The following is a 16,198-nucleotide window of genomic DNA, read 5'->3' on the forward strand; positions in this document are numbered from 1 at the left end:
TGTTTATACAGGAAGAGCTCGATATGTATGGCTCCTTTTGAAGTTTGGGTCAATTACATGAATGCCAAATGCTTTTGCATCATAAACAAAGTTGTCTTTCAAAAGAAATCAATTTTCTTTTCTCTTAGTCTGATACATGTTTTTTACTAGTGTACTCTGGCTGCCTAGAAACCCTAATAGTGAGATGTTACATTTTAGGAAATAACTTGTCCAGTTTAGGTTTTTAGGATACCATTTTTACAAGCTTTTTAGCCTGATGTTTAAAGTTAGCTTTTGCTGTGGTAACAGAAAATTAATTTTGAAAATGGTTTTGCTTGTTCAAATTTTAAGGTAGGGATAATCAATAAGTGTGCGTTCCCGTCTGTCTTTTGGGAGCCAAAACCTAAGTGTGTCTCATACTATTGCATATTAAAAGAAAGAAAAAATAAAGGAAAAGAAAAAAAGAAGTAAGAAAATAAACAGACAAAAAGAAGATAGCAACAGATTTACAAATATTGCCAGTCTGTTGTTTTGATTGTTGTCGGTTTTTTTAGTATGACAGTGAAGATCCAAGTTCCATTTAAAAAGAGTAAATTAGTTTTAATTTGATACCTGCCAGCATAGGCTTCTGTTCTGATTGTTTGAAGTTTATATGAGCAGAAAGTAAAAAACAATATAAACTAAACAAATAAAAAACAAAACCTGGATGACTTTGTCTTAATGTGCTTATGTAGGTGTCTTAATAGCCTGAAGTACAGAACAGTAGGGTGAGTCCTATCCATGCTTTACAAAAAATACCACATTTAACGTGTCATGCAATGTCATTTTCTGCCATGCTTTCCTGGTGAGCTGTGTAGAGGTTATAATTTCAGAACTCATTGTAAAGATGCCACTCCTTCCACAACATTTTTAATTTTCTTTAGTAGCAAGATTATATAGGTACTCTCATACTAATGTTTGATGTTTCAACGTTTTATGTGACATCTCTGAAGAAATGTTTTCTTCTGCGTTATGTAAGAAGTTCTTTGTGTCATGGTGGGGTTCAGCAGAGAATGGTCATATCTGCACTTTCTTAAACCTTCTTGCCTTTAATATGGAGAATAGACTTCTAGTGTTCGTGGGGACTTTGAGGATAGTAAAATAGACATAAAGGTTAAGGAAGTGAAGCTTTTGTCTGCAAAATTACTGATAATCTACGGAGAAACAGGAGAAAAACAGAATGTGGCTAGTCCTGGAGAAGTTTTAAATGGGGAGTACAGTGGTTGGCTGCAAGCCAGTTGACATTTTAATGATGATTACACAGCACAACTTTGTTTGGCTTTCACCAAGTTTATCCAGAAGAGCCTCTGTCTCATAGCTGGAGTTGCTTTTAAGCACAGCTCCTTATCCAATTGGGGAAAATGGGTTACGATCTTCTTTGAACTAGGCTGTAGCTCTGCCAGCTTTGTATTTAGGGTACAGGCAGCAATAACTTGAATGGTCGTAATCTTTCATAAGACTTCCACAATTCCCCTGAGAGATTGAAATTTCTCCCTTAAACTGACCATCAGATGATCCTAGATTATGCTGGAAAAGCATACGACAGGCTATGTTTGCAGCTCAGGTGCACCAGAGCAGAAGCTGTGAGGATACAGTAGTGCCATTAGGTTTTTGCAGTGGCCTATTTGCTCCTGTGCTGGATTTGCTTGTTGACTGTAATGTGTATGGGCCTCGTATAAGTCAGTTTTTGCCAAGCTGAGGCAACTGAAGGGAAGCAAGGCTGTTAGGAGCTGTTAGACAAAGGGCCTAAGAAATTTGAGTGCTGTGACGGGAGAATGGGAAGATATGGGAGATCCGCTTAAGTGTATATTCAATAGGTTTCTCTTTGTTCCTGACAACTGTTTGTAAAGCAGGCAGAGGTTCTTACACTGTGGATACTTCGTCTTGGGTGAGGCAAATTCTTTGTGCCTGCTATACCCAAAGAATATGTGCAAATTAGCACTCCTGAAATTCATGATGGTACATGGCTTTGCATGAAGTTTTCATATGTGCATAATCCCTATGTGGTTTTTCAACAGTACCACAGGCTAAACTGTAAAATGATGCATATATTTGAGCCTTGATTGTAGTTTGGTATTGTCGAGTTTAAAAAAAAAAAATCACTTCTCACTTTCGTTTTATATTATTTCAAAAAGTGTTGTAAATCTTTCATTTGGCTTGGCCAATTTCCGTCTTAAAGCACCTGTTTCTGTGGGGTCTCAGAAAAGGTAGGACAGAGTGACTTTTGTAGCTTAAGCTGTTGGAAGATTAATGGCTGAACATGTAATTGCTTATTAACGTGAGAGCAATGTCCTGCTTTTGGAGATCACTGAATAGTTTCCGAGAACTTCAGACTATTAAATATAGTTTTGATTGATCCTTCTTTGAGGAAAAGTGCTACATGTCATTACATATTGTTACAACTCCTATAGGTGCCAAACCATCTAGATGCTTTCTCATTATCTAATTTATGATATATGTAGAAATTAATGGCTTTTTTAATGCCAGAAGGTAGCAGTATGATTGTGGGGATATAAGGGGTTAACAGCAAAATCTGGGTATAGTTGTAGAACCTATACTTGAAAGACAAAGATCTTAGCTGTATCACTGATTCATTTATGGTGTGTCTTTGCAAGGCTTTTGAGACTGACTTTCAAGCTTCTGAGTAAGACAGACGAGAGGTCTTTGAGAGGAGTTTTTGGGCTGGGATTGGTCTCTGTATTTGAAGTCTGAAAATTATGATTAGCTTTTTGCGGTTAGCACTGGGAAGTTGTTGATGTGCAAAATGAATGTCGCAAACTAAATTCTTGAGCTGAGAAAGAGCTGAATTGGCAGCTTGAGCAGGGCATGCAGCAGAGATTAGAAGCTCTTCTGACTGGCTGGTGGCAGCTATTGGTTCTACATAGCATTGAAGACAAGTATCTGCTGCTGTAGGGTGGACCAATCTGATTAAAAGACGGCAGTGGGGATTAGGTAGTAGGTAAAATCTGAGGGTTTGGGATCAATTGGGGAGGACTCTTACATCGGTTTTACATTCACGCATGTGCAAAAGGTGGGGGGACTTCCAGAATGTATGTAGGGAGAGGGACTGCATCAGGAGAAAGAGAAAATTATGTATGTGTGAATTCCGAAACCAAACTATTTTCAGCATGATGCAAAGTTTTTACTGCTCAGCTGATTTCAGGTACCAAGCTGGTTTTATTAGCTGCATAGGGTCATAGTAAGAAACACATAGTTTGATACCAGTGCCTGGTTCACCCCCATCTGCAGCAACAGAAGTCTGAGGGCATGCAGATAAGCTATTTTCACTTCTGTGATTCCACATAAAGTGAAAGACAAGGGAAGAAGACTTGAGAGCCCTTCTTTGGGGGATAGGTGGAAAGCCTGAGAGACTTACTGATTTAACTTCTTGAATAATTGTCTTCACTTTGTATCTCTGTGCCCTATTTCTTTTTCTGTAGTTTAGCCAGTTCTGGGAAGATACAAAAGATTTCATAGTTGTTGAAGTCTTACATAAGACATTTATTTCTCCCTTCTACACATTAACGTAAATTGTGTAGGTTAGGTAACAATATTATATCTGAGTCTGACTTCCCTGCACGTTTTCTGGAACTACTAAATCAACAATTTACTTCTTGAGCTGATGACATTGAGCACCTGGACCGTTGTGGTTTTTTTAGTGGTGGTGGTTTGTGTCTTCTAGAAATCCATTTCCAGCTTGGAATCCATTTAGAAATAGTCAAGGGAGAAAAAATGTTCTTCAAGAAATGTGTCCAGTTCCAGAGTATACTTGGTGATATAACTTGACATTTTTCTGGCATGTTTGTATTTCTAGTTTGACTACAAATCTGCTTAACAAAATGGAGCCAAATACCTTCCTTAAGAGTACCCCCAGTGGACTATAATAAATTGCCTGGGAATGTAATTCCAAGCTCCAAGGTCAGAGTATGTGGTTCAGGTCGGGAAACCTTCTGCTTTTCCTGCTCTTTCTTGATTGAGGTCTATAGGCATTCCAAAGAGAATAATTTGATTTTGTAGGATTTATAAAGGGGTCTCTTTTCATTAAAAGTTATGTTTGACTAATGTCTTAGGCTGTTACTATTCATTATGTCTGTCTAATCAGCACTGTGTATCTAAAGTAAATTCTAAGAGAGTAAGAGAGGTTCATCAGAAGAATATTCAGTCTCAACAGAGCCAGTCATATTTTAATTCCTGTGATTCTGTTCAGGTCACTTTTGCAAGGGTTTTTTGCATTAGCATGGCTAACAGCACAATATGGTCTTTTAGCCTTGCATCTACATTTTAAAACCTGTTTCTACTTTTCTTCTCAGCTGGTAGACTTGTATTCTGGATACAGAAAAGAGATGCGCATTTGCTATTTATTCTAAAGTATTTACTACATTGCCTACTTAAGTAGAAAGAATGAGCAATTTGAGAACTGCAGGACACTTCAGTTACATTTATGAGTATATAAACGAATTGCTCTTTAATGGGAGTGGAGTAGTGTCATATGTTTGCCTGCACTGTTGTGATACTTCTCTCTGCTGCTCTATGAAAAATACAGTAAAACCATTTTTTCTAACTGGTTTTGTTTTGTCCACTTCTTTATGCCCTTTGAATATTGCTGCCTCCTCAAATTGAAGAAAATAGTGGATTTTTATTGCTTTAAGTCTAGCTGGTTTTTCTTAATTTTCCACCCTTCTTCCACATTTGATATTTAAGTATTGATAAGAAAATGAGATGCACTTAGAGGTTCTATTCATAGGTAGAATAAATGTGTGCACGTCCAATATTTGCACTTAGGTTTAAAGAAGAAGCCAGAATCAGTTGAAGGTACCTCAGAAGATGAAGATGAAGTTGAAAAACAGAAGGTAAAGTGGTTTAAAATATTAAGAATTACAGATGTTGCATTGCCTGAATTCTGCAAATATTTGTGTTATGTGTTTGTGAGTGGAACGACTGAATTCCATAGGACAGCAATAGAATAAAACTATTTTAATAGCGAGAGCTTTTGGAACAAAAATTACCCAAGAAGAATGGTAGATGGTCCACTCCTTGATGCCTTAAGATTATGCTGGGATATCTTTCTGGAAGTTTATAGTTGAACACAGCTCAACAGAGTTAGGTAAGACTGTTGCACAGTAAAGGAAGGGTGCAGAAGCCGTACTGGCTGAGCTATGATCCCTCTAGCTTTAAAGCTATCCCACTGTGTTTGCGTGTTGGGCGGTGCTGAACGTTTACTTTTAACATCAGCATTGTATGAAAATTTGTGTCTTCAAACCTTGTCCTGTAGAATTTTAACCTTGAAGATTGACTTCTTTGCTATTGCATGTTTGCTTCATTCTTTCTCAGAACAAGTTAACTAAAGAAATTTATTGAATTCGTATATATTTTATATATATTTCATATATATATTGCTATATAAATGCCAATATAAAATAGTATCTGTTCATGATTTCTGAGTTATTGTGTACAATTTTCAGATTAGACTATTAGTATGTTTGAAAGTTGAATGTGGGTATTTGCACTTATTTTATATCTAACAAAAAGGAAATTAACTACTGTGTTTAATATTACACCTCTAAATGGTAAAAGAATGTTGTTGTGGATGAAATAATAATGCCCTGACAACCCTATTTCAACTTATTCATATGTATGTAGACTCATACAGACTTTATTAACAAGATGCTATATTTTTTATAGAAGACTTATTTCATTGTGGACTTTCTTGTTTTCTAGCAGGCTGAAATGGCTCTACTTATGATGGATGATGAGGATGACTCCAGAAAGCATTTTAATTATAAAAAGATTGTAGAACAACAGAATTTGAGCAAGAAGAAAAAGAAACTTTTAATGAAAAAGAAAGAATTACTAGAAGATGACTTCCAGGTAATGGTGTACTCTTGATTTTTGAGGCTCAGCTAGAACCTTTGTTAATATCAATTATTTTCAGGACAAATTTGGTGGTTTCATATCCTTCTTCTCCCTTACTCTATCTGAAGGAGAAGAACTAGATCCACCTTTTTAGGGAGTCACAGGCTGTTTTCAAAAAGCAAGAAATATGCTGATACAGTGTTGAAGGGAACAGACTCAAACTGTGTAAGATGACAAGACACTATTTACTCAAGGCCTTGTACAACTCAATGCCTAAAATACTCATTGGTATGTTTGTTCTGATTGTCCACTGCTTCTTTCATCCTGGTGAGTTCTCAACAACAAATCTTTCCTTGGTCTGCCAATAGAGGCATATACAGGGTTTGCACAAGCATTCACTTGCCTGTTGTACCAATGCTATCTTCTGGCTCTCTGCTTCACGCTCCCTGGGATTTTGTGACTGGAGGAGTTCCGGGAATGGTGAACAATGTCATGAGCTATGGCTCCTTGAGCAGCTCACGTTTTATTGCATTTAAAAGCTTTGCTATTGTGTGTAAAGGTTATCTAAATTAAGTACTCCTTTTCTGCCTTCAGGTAAATGTTGCCGATGCAAGATTCCAAGCCATGTTTACTTCTCCCCTGTTTAATTTGGATCCTTCAGATCCAAATTTCAAGAAGACAAAAGCAGTAGAAAAAATCTTGGAAGAGAAAGCTCGCCGAAGAGAAGGAAAGGAGCAAGATGTTAAGGAGCCAAGCGAGGTGCAGGAGAACGAGATGGCAAAGAAAGGAGAGGTTGCTAAGAAAGCAAGAGATCCTGCCTTATCAATGCTAATAAAATCTGTCAAAAATAAAACTGAAGAGTTTCAGGCACGGAAAAAGCAGAAATTCAAATAAGTGAACTTTGTTTTTACTCAGACTTTGCTTTAGTCTCTCTTCTTCTAACTGGTGACATCTATTAAAGTTACTAGAGCCTGTTTCCTATCCGCTTAAAGTTTCCCAAAAGGTAACTTAATTATAGTGGTGAATTTTGAACTAACTAGAATAATAATCACTCTCTTCTTCTGCCACAGCAAATACTGTTTTGTACTATGATTGAAAAACTACACCTTGGAAACATGTAAGGAAGGCATTGATGGTATTGGGGCAGTTTGTTTTGTATCATGGTATCTCTTAAAGATAACAGAAATGCTGAAGATGGCTACAAAAAGTAGTCATAATTATGGTTGTATTTATATATCAGAAAAACACTTCTACAGAGGTCTATTACTGAGACTAAGTGTTCTTAATGTTTTTAATTCCACAGAAGTCTGTAAAACATATCAGTGTTGGTAAAGAAGGCAGTAATATAACTAAAAATTGAAGAAATTTTGCATACAGGTTTTTTGTATATTTTTAAAAGATTATGTATATGCTTCATTAATTTCTCTTTGAAATACTTGAAGACTTCCTGGATAAGAAAACTAATTGATGGAGATATTGCCATTTAGAAGTGTTTCATTAATATGTGTTGGAAATAAATGGTTTAAATTGGCCCGAAGGAATTTGGGCACTTAGCTGTGTTTTCTTCTTTTGTGCCTATATGGCATTGTCGGAATTAAACTTCTTGCTATTAATACTGCATTGCTGTTAATATAGTTACACTTAAAGAAAGTCTTCCAGCATTGCACTTGTTTAAAAAAAAGAAAGAAAGAAGTCAAAGGCAGGTATAGATGATACAATTTTAGAAACCTCCTTGTTTGGCCATGTTAGTATTAGTGTTGGTGATGAAGCTATCAATGGTGCAGGGAAAATACAGTAGGCAGAAAATGATCTTTCTTCCCTGGAGTGTAGAGATTGATTTGTTTTAAGTTTTGGTTTGGTTCAGTTTGGGGTTTTTTTTGAAGTGTTTGCTGTGTCAGCTCTCATTGAAATACAACATTGTATCAAAAAAGAATGAAAATTTTAGAAACAAGGAGCTGAAAGGTAATTTGTAATTTTAGAGAAGTATTGTTAATTTCTAAGACATTCTACTGATTTAGACAAATAATTCAAACAGAGGTTAGAAACTAAAGATAATCAAAACTAGTGTTTATATAAAGTAAATATATCTCAATATGTAAAGGGGATTACGGAGTCAGATTTAGCACAAGGGGCTGTATACCTAATGGTCAAAATGGCCACAGTAATGAAGGGACCCAATACAGAAATACAGGTGGAGATGGTTTTTGCAAGAGTGCTTTTCAGTGATGTGCCCGAGGAACACTTACAGACCTCGCACATTTTAAATTTAATTGCTCTTCATAAACATTTGAGCATCTTCAGATTCATTTTCAAGTAGCTAATGTTGAGGAGATACTATGGTCGTTTGTACATAACTCTGATCCAGCTTCTGTTGCTTCTTAGCCTTTCAAGCAATGTGGCAGGCCCCAACAGACCCATGTTTTGTAGTTTGAACTGACCAACTGTGATGGAGAACAAGGAAAACTTGTCCTGCTGAAAGGGGCAGGAAGCTTCTGAACATGGGTGTACAGTAGAGAACAGCATAATGATAGTCAACAAGATAGGAATTTATAGAAATGCTTTGGGAAACTGAGTTTTCCACCAAGGCAAGTGTCCCTGCATCAAACAGGAGAGCCAGCTGTTACTACTTAAGAAAATGTTGTGTCACACAAAAGTGATAAAAGTGTACACATGCATCTGATACAGAGAGCAGCTAGGGAGACAAGCCTCTCCCATAATGAGAGATCATATTAATTTCATAATAAAATTTGCAGCATGGAACACTAAGTAGTTCTCTTCAATGCGTTTTTTAAGACTGGCATATGTGATATCATTTCTAGGCACCAAGTAGTGACCCCAAGCTGAAAGGGTAAAATTTATATATACCATGTATTTGTGCAGTTTTTTTGATGTGGGATTCATTGTATGGCTTGCATACTGTAGGCACATGAAATGCACTAGGGACAGTAGCTTGAATTGAATGAGATTTAGACATTGGATGTACTAATGTTAGCAGTGATAGAAGGGCAAGCGTTTATGTATCAAGTGTGTGGAAAACTGCACAGCTGGGAACAAAAGCAAACAGTCTGAACACAAAAAGATAAGATGAAAAGAAACATTTCAGGGGAGGTTTAGATTGGATATTGGGAAAAATTCCTTTACTGAAACAGTGGTCAAGCATTGGAATAGGCTGCCCAGGGAAGTGGTGGAGTCACCATCACTGGGCGTGTTAAAAAAACGTGTACACCTGGCACTTCGGGACATGGTTTAGTGGACATGGTGGTGTCGGGTTGACAGTTGGACTTGATTATCTTGGATGTCTTTTCCAACATTAATGATTGTATGATTCTATGTCAAGTGAAGGATCTGCCCAGCCCAATGTCCGGTCTCCCAACAGTGGCCGGTAACAGGAGGTAATAATGGTGCGCTTAAAATATTGCACCTTTTCAGCGGGGAAGCGGGTAAGTTCGTAATTGTTTTAACTGTTTCTTTCAGAAATACAGCTTGGGTAGGACCAGCTGTTGTAGGTACTTACTTTGTAACACCATCTTTTCGTAGCTGTACAAACAAGAGAGAGTTTCGTTCTGTGTTGGTGCGTTTCCAAACTGTGTTAACACTGCACCCACAGACAGCAGCCCATAACTTTTAAGAATTTGTACAGAAAAGTAAACTTGGTGGGGGAAGAGGGCAACAAACTGCACTATCTCTTGAATCCTCTAACCCTGCCGCATTCTTGCAAATACTTCTGTTTTGATGCATTTGACATGCGTGCACTTACACAGGAGCGTTCCTTGTTTGTGCACTAGCAGTTGGCATAGCCTGCAGTGTTTGACTTCCTGGCAGGAGTAGAGTCACTTAAATTATTGTTGCTTTTCTTTTTGGCTTGGTGCTTTTACAGCTTCACTGCTGGAAAACGATGCATGGCATTGGTGAATCTCCGCTCCTCCAGAATGCCCAGATATGCTGAATGACTCACTGGTACAACGCTCTCCAACAGAACTTCTGTACTTCTGCAGTCCATCTGTCCTTTACAGTAACTTTGCTGGAGGACTAATTCAAAAAACAAACTATTATAAAATTAAAAATTCACAAATACTGATGGGTTCTTAGTGAAATTAGATGGTATAAGTTATGTTGTGCCTTCTCTTCACATGTATGTGTGCTGGCTACCTTCTTTGGTGGAAGCATCTTGAAGATACTCTGACATGTCCACTTAAGAAGCCTAGCCTGTACTTGGAAGTCATAGAAAGACAAAATGCATAAAAATATGCAGGCAGACTTTGACTACTGGTTAAAAAAAATTTTTGCTGTGTGGTAATGTGTACTTGATGCCATGTAAATGCTTAATGTATGTTAATTTTATCTAATCAGATGTTAGGAGGGGTTTTTTTGTTGTTGTTCTCAAATCGCTGAGTCCTGAGGGGGCATCTTCGTTGGGAAGAACTGCTGGATCTGTTCCAGCATGCATCTTAGATGGAAGTTTTTGGTCTGTTTATAAAATCTTTAGGTCTAAATATACTTTTTTTTTCCTTTACCCTTTTTTTTTTTAATCCTGTTAGTAACTACTAAGTGTTAATGGCCCAAAGCCCATCATCTAATCTCCATAATTCCAGGCCCAAAACCCATCATCTAATCTCCATAATTCCAGAATAACGCTAAAAAAATCTGAAGTGCTTTCTTCCTGTGTTTTCAGCAGAAGCATATCTTGGAAGTCTGGTAAGAAGTCGTCATGTCTCATCTAGAATTCTTTGCAATTCATTACCCTTGGTGTAAACAAAACAAAGGATTTTTTTTTACCATCTCATCCTTGTAAACATGGAAGGAGCATCTAGAAGTTCTAACCTCTGAACTTTTAAAATGTGATTTTATTTTTCCCTTTCACTAAATGTCACATAACCAGCAAAAGTGACTACAATTAAGTAAAATAAGACATTAAAAACCATGACTGTTAAAAGCGAGACAGAACTCATTTCTCTAGCAACTTAGGTCTGATATAAAGTAGTTTGTCTCTGAGTTGGCAGCATCAGAGCTCATGCTAGAGTGTAAGCCAGACATTTAAAAATCTAATATTACAAGTGGAAATCACAAGAGGGTTTGATTTATTTAAAAACCCAGAAAGATCAGACAACCAGAGATGAAAAGCCACGTATGTTTTCTATTATTCCTTCCTTCTAAAAAGTAAATGTATTATTTCCAATTAATAGCAAATTGGCTTTTTGTTCTTTTCATATTTCAGTAGTGTCCAAAAATAATAGTAAGTCATGCCATCAAGGATTTTTTTTTTTTGAAAACAAAACAACCAACTAAAATACTGTTGCTTTTTTAAAATGAAGTCTTAGAAACCTATGTTACGTACATTATATATTTAAAACTACTAGAGTAATTGGGTTGGTTTGCACTTGTCTTAAATTATGACTTAAATGCCTCAACCACAGTTTTGTAGCTATGATAAGAACAAAAGTAGTAGTTCTGATGCCACAGTGATTTTCATTATTCCTTATTTCACAGAATATTTTTAAAACCTGCAACCTTTTTGAATGTAAAAAAGTACCTTTTTGTGCACAGGACTGTATTACTGTATTCCTGCAAAAAAGCAAGACAAGGTGGCAGAAAGGTCTATTGTCTGATGGATTTTTCTGTGCTTGACATACAGTGTCATAAATGGGAATATTTTTGTCCAGGCTCTGGTTCCAATCTAGATTAGTGTCACTTAAGGTCATTATTACTTTATATCCTCCTCATCGCTAGCATATGAGTAATCCCTGCTCAGTACTCTTCCAGCTCTCTATTTCAGCCATGTGAGACTATGCAAGTTTTAAACAACATCGCTTCTAGCTTCCATGAGCGCCCTGGCAAACCTCGCTCCTGCCCCATTCTTGAAGAGACACCCGATCCAAAGGCTGGTTGCCACGTTTTCATGGGCAAACGCTCTTGGCCTACTTCCCATGTTCTCCTTGGCACTGCACAAATCCCGTGGTGTTGCACTGAAATCCTGCCCGATGCACTTAGACCCTTCTTTCTTTACATTTTTGGGGCAAGGAAGGAGGGAAAGGACAGTTAAGGCCAATAGGGTTTGTATTGACTTCTGGTAGCATGAGTCAAAGATTGGCATTGTAAGTCTGAACTATAACAGAAAATCGGCCTGTTGCAGCCTGCAACGTGTGTGGCTGAACCACTGCTAAGATGAGTTGGCAGTTTGTCCATGGAAAATATAAGTCTTAACAGAAGTGGTTACCAAAAGGACTAAGAATAGCAAAGTGACTCTTTTAGGATGGCTGTGATTTCTACAGGTGATTAAGAGTTAAAATCACTTCTGTGATGTGTGAGTGCAAAACCCCAAAGCATAAGCTGCTTCCTTTCCTCGTTTCCCTGTCTGCTTCTCCCCTTAGGTTAATGCCCAGGCAATCAAAGAGGGAGTGGGTGCGTGAACTGCCCCAAGAACGGATGCTTTGGGCTTGAGCGGGACTTTGGGGCAGGGCAGCCTGAGCCATCCGTCCTTTTCCTTAAAGAGTTCTGCAAAAGTAACCACTGAGCAGCACTGGCCGGGAGAGAGCCCGAGGAGATGCGCTGTGATGAACGCCGCCTCTGGTGTTGACCAAGAGTTCTTCTGAAGGGTGTCCTGACAGCCAGAGGTGGGAAAGAACGTCAGTAATTCCCAAACCAACTGCAAGTCTTTTTTCCATGCTTCTTATTTGGTGCATTTTAGAGCTCTCTATGAGGAAACGAAGTACAAATGCCTAGGAACCAAAACCGCGTCAGAAAATCAAGCATTGTACGTGTGAAATCAGCTCTGGCATTTGTTTCAGTTACATAAACGGATGTTTTTCTCTGAGTCGTGCTCTGACAGGACTATGCCACGAAGGGAAACAGTCTTCATTATTCTGTATTTTGGTGTCCAAGTGCTCGACTTTGCAAAATAACTGTTTTGTTAGCAGGTTTTTGGGTTTTATTTATTCTAATGAAATAAAACTCGCAACCCTTATGCTTCATGGAAGCCCATCTGCCTCATGTATGGTTCATCACCTTCTCAATCTAGAAGACCAGACTGACCACTTCAATGCATGTCGAACTGTCAGCAGTGAACAGCAGTGTGCTGTGTATGGCCCTCTCTGGAGTTTACTGAGTCAAAGGGATGCTGCATCAGGTGATGGCTGTAGAACTACTCATAACACTCGTATTAGCATCAAAACAGGTGTAGCAGACCAGTGACACCTAAAGGCAACATAAGTCTATCACTAAATTTCAAGTTAGCTGGTTTTCTTCAGAGGCCCAAAATTGACATTTGAGAGAAAATCAAGTTGCCTTGGTAGCCAAAGATGCATTCGTCACAGAATTGCTGCCTTACTTTGTGGTAAGTCAAATTTTTGAAAAGGCAAAAGGTACAATATACAGAAGTGTAACAGTGATGAACTGAAATGCATGTATTGAGAGATGTAGTTTAAAAGTGCAAATTCTGTCCCAAAATGAACTTGCATCAATTTTTGTACCAATCTCAACCTCTCCAAAATGTGAATTTGCTGATAGAACTCATGAGCTAGTTAGAGGGATGAGAATGGGGTTTTTTTTCCTCCTCATTTTACATGCCGGTGATCAGAACTTCCCCATAAGAGAATCATTCTGCCAATTATTGTTCAAGCTTCATAGTGAAGTATTGAGTATTCTGAACTCTCTTTGTTACAATTGGATCAGTATCACAGAATCTAAAGAGGAGGATGTTGCGAAGACTGCCCTACTGAAATTGTATCACACCCTGAGCGCAATAAAACAACTTTGGTTTGAACTAAATCATTACCCATAGAGAACTGCAGAAAGCAACCATGGAGGTCAAAACTCATAAAAATAATAAGATGATAAAACCTGTGGAGAAAATCTAGCCCAAGATTTACTTAGTCACCAATTTGGCCTGTTTCACCAAAATAGGTACTTCTAAATTGTCATATTTAAGTCTGCACCGTGCTTTGTGTGGGCGTGAAGAGAAATGATCTCTGACTCCGAAAACCACTGTTCTGTGAGTCCTGGCTTCCTGATTTCCCATAGCAGTTGATGGGGAGATGACTATCCTGCTCCAGTGGCCAGGATAACGCATATAACTCATTTTCCATCCTTAAGGAATAAAGACAAAACCTTGCAGGGATTTACTACTAGTGGTTATTTTGGCAACGGCTGATAAATGCATATTTGAAGTTTCATTTCTCAAAAGTCCTGTGTTATGACTTGGCCCTCATCTAGTTAACAACTGTGAAAGCTGGCTGAGAAAAGATTGCAATCACAGCGAGTTAAAGTTTTTTGAGATGCGATGGAACAAGTGTTGGAAATAACCATGTGTGGGTGTTGAGCAGCCGGGAGTACGTGGAGTGCTATTTAGACAGGTCCAGGATGCTAGAGTATTTTCCTCACGTAAAGTGGCTCATTATCTGGAAAACACATTATTTTACTGGCTGGAAGTCAAAGAAGGGGCCTCTTCATATGCAGAGGAAACAACAAGAAATGGCTGGAAAAGACTGCAGGCTTATTTATGCTACCTGCGAAGACCAGCCAGTCTTTCAGGGGGATTAATAACGTGCTATCTGAGTAGATCAATTCCAGCCTTTACAATAGCTTTCAGATGCTATTCTCCTTTTTTTTGCATGCAATCATTCAGATAACAATTCCTGTTCGTATTTGTTAATGTATTCAGCTGCTTTTACTGTTGACTGTAGAAATGAATTGCAAAGTTCCGAAATTAAGCTGCAAATGTTGATATAGGGCTGTACCTCTATGTGTTTGCCTTTTTTTTTTTTTCCCCACAGATCCACTTCCCAGACAAATTCTTCATTAAAGTGTTAAAGTTGTCTCGAATCGATTGTTTAAGGTCTTCCTCTCATCTGGGTCAAAAGGTAGAGGAGAGGGATGGGAGTCTTATCCTCTTCTGCCTTTTCTCAGCTCCTCTGTCCTTTAACAGGTGTCCACAGCCACTGAAATCTCCCAAACCCAAAGGTTCAACTATTTGTTGCCTGGAATGCCTCCTTTTGTAAAGCAGGGATAAAGTCATTTTGTGAGGTCAGGATCTCTTTATTCAAAGCAGCTCACCTGTTGCCGTACAAAAAAAGCTAAAGAATTATTAGAAAGGAGACCTAAACTGTTCTGAAAAGCCTGCCTTTCTTGTCTTCTACTATTAAATTGAACATTCTGACACTGCACCTGAGAGCCACAGCTTAGCATCTCCAACTCCAAATTCTAGTCTGCCTTGAAGTGAAGTAGCTGAATTACCTCGATATAGTTTTCTTAATGAAGTTATATCATCTTACAAATAAAAACCAGCAGTTTTGGCTGGGTTGCAACTAGTGGAGGTATCAAATGGTTTCTCCCTTTTCTTTGTATTTTGTCCACATCATTGCAACAAACCAGTATGATATCTGAATGTATGTTGTCAGATACGTGGGCCTGTTTTGACAGAACCTATGATCCATACTGTGTTGCTCCAAAATTGATCTCTGCAAGGCATTTCCTCAGTGGAGGAACTACAGGACATGTTTAGAGCATCTACCCTAATCTTGCTTGACAAGAGTTTATACTGCCGAGTCTGAAACGGGAGTTGTGAGGCAGCAGGGAGAGGTTGGACTTGATCTTGTTTCCTTGAGCTGAGTCAAATAATTTTGCTTGGCATGGTGTTAAGCAACTCGCTGAGTTGAACAGCAAATGCATACCCCTTGCACATAGCTCCTGAGCGTCACTCGCACCTCTGGAGCAGAACACTTCTCCAAATCCTGGTCAAAGGAGAAGTTCCCAGCTGCGTTGTGTTAAAGTGCTTCTTGTAGGGATGTGCTTGTACCCGCGCAAATGTCTGTGGGTCTGCCTGGCTGCAAACCTATTTAAATTCTTCTTTCTGAGCACATGGGATCAACCCACTCAACGTTTGTTCAAAAAAAGAGAAAGTACCCACTCCCTGAGCTTCTCTTTCAGGGAATGGAGGGTGTCAGTATTTAAAAAAACACTTTCAAATTCCAAAAAGTAATTAAGTGGTGGCATATGTGTCTGCATTCTTATCTCAAATTCTATTTAATTAATGGTTTCATTATAGTATAGCAAGTTAGATGAAGCCTCACTGAAGCCTCTGAGCTTGAACAGCCACTTTTATTCCAAATAAGTTAAAGCAGTAGATAAAGATAAGTTTTTTATCAAATTTGGAAGTAAAACTAGTAGGGTCTGCTTCAAAACACAAAGTGCAAGAAAAAATCTAAGATAATCAACAAAAAACAGAACAAAACCAAAACCAGGCATTAAAACACAGCTGGAAACTTTGTAAAAGGAATAAAGGAAACCTTTCACTTCAAACCTGTACCCTGAGGAATGATTTACAGAATGAGAT

General features: G+C 38.2%; 1 protein-coding gene across 1 annotated transcript in view; it reads left to right on the forward strand.

The window, feature by feature from the left end:
- The window catches only part of ESF1 (ESF1 nucleolar pre-rRNA processing protein homolog), a gene marked incomplete at its 3' end in the record, with an annotated part of 31,970 nt that extends 25,205 nt beyond the window's left edge, over positions 1–6,765 (forward strand). Inside the window, exons 11-13 of the mRNA XM_081997589.1 lie at positions 4,801–4,868; positions 5,740–5,886; positions 6,466–6,765. Of these exons, the coding sequence (XP_081853715.1) occupies positions 4,801–4,868; positions 5,740–5,886; positions 6,466–6,765 (515 nt within the window). The remainder of the gene's footprint in view (positions 1–4,800; positions 4,869–5,739; positions 5,887–6,465) is intronic.
- Positions 6,766–16,198: the final 9,433 nt, after the last annotated feature.

The sequence above is a fragment of the Phaethon aethereus genome, assembly GCF_964289735.1.
Source record: "Phaethon aethereus genome assembly, chromosome: 3".
In the NCBI taxonomy this organism is placed as follows: domain Eukaryota; kingdom Metazoa; phylum Chordata; class Aves; order Phaethontiformes; family Phaethontidae; genus Phaethon; species Phaethon aethereus.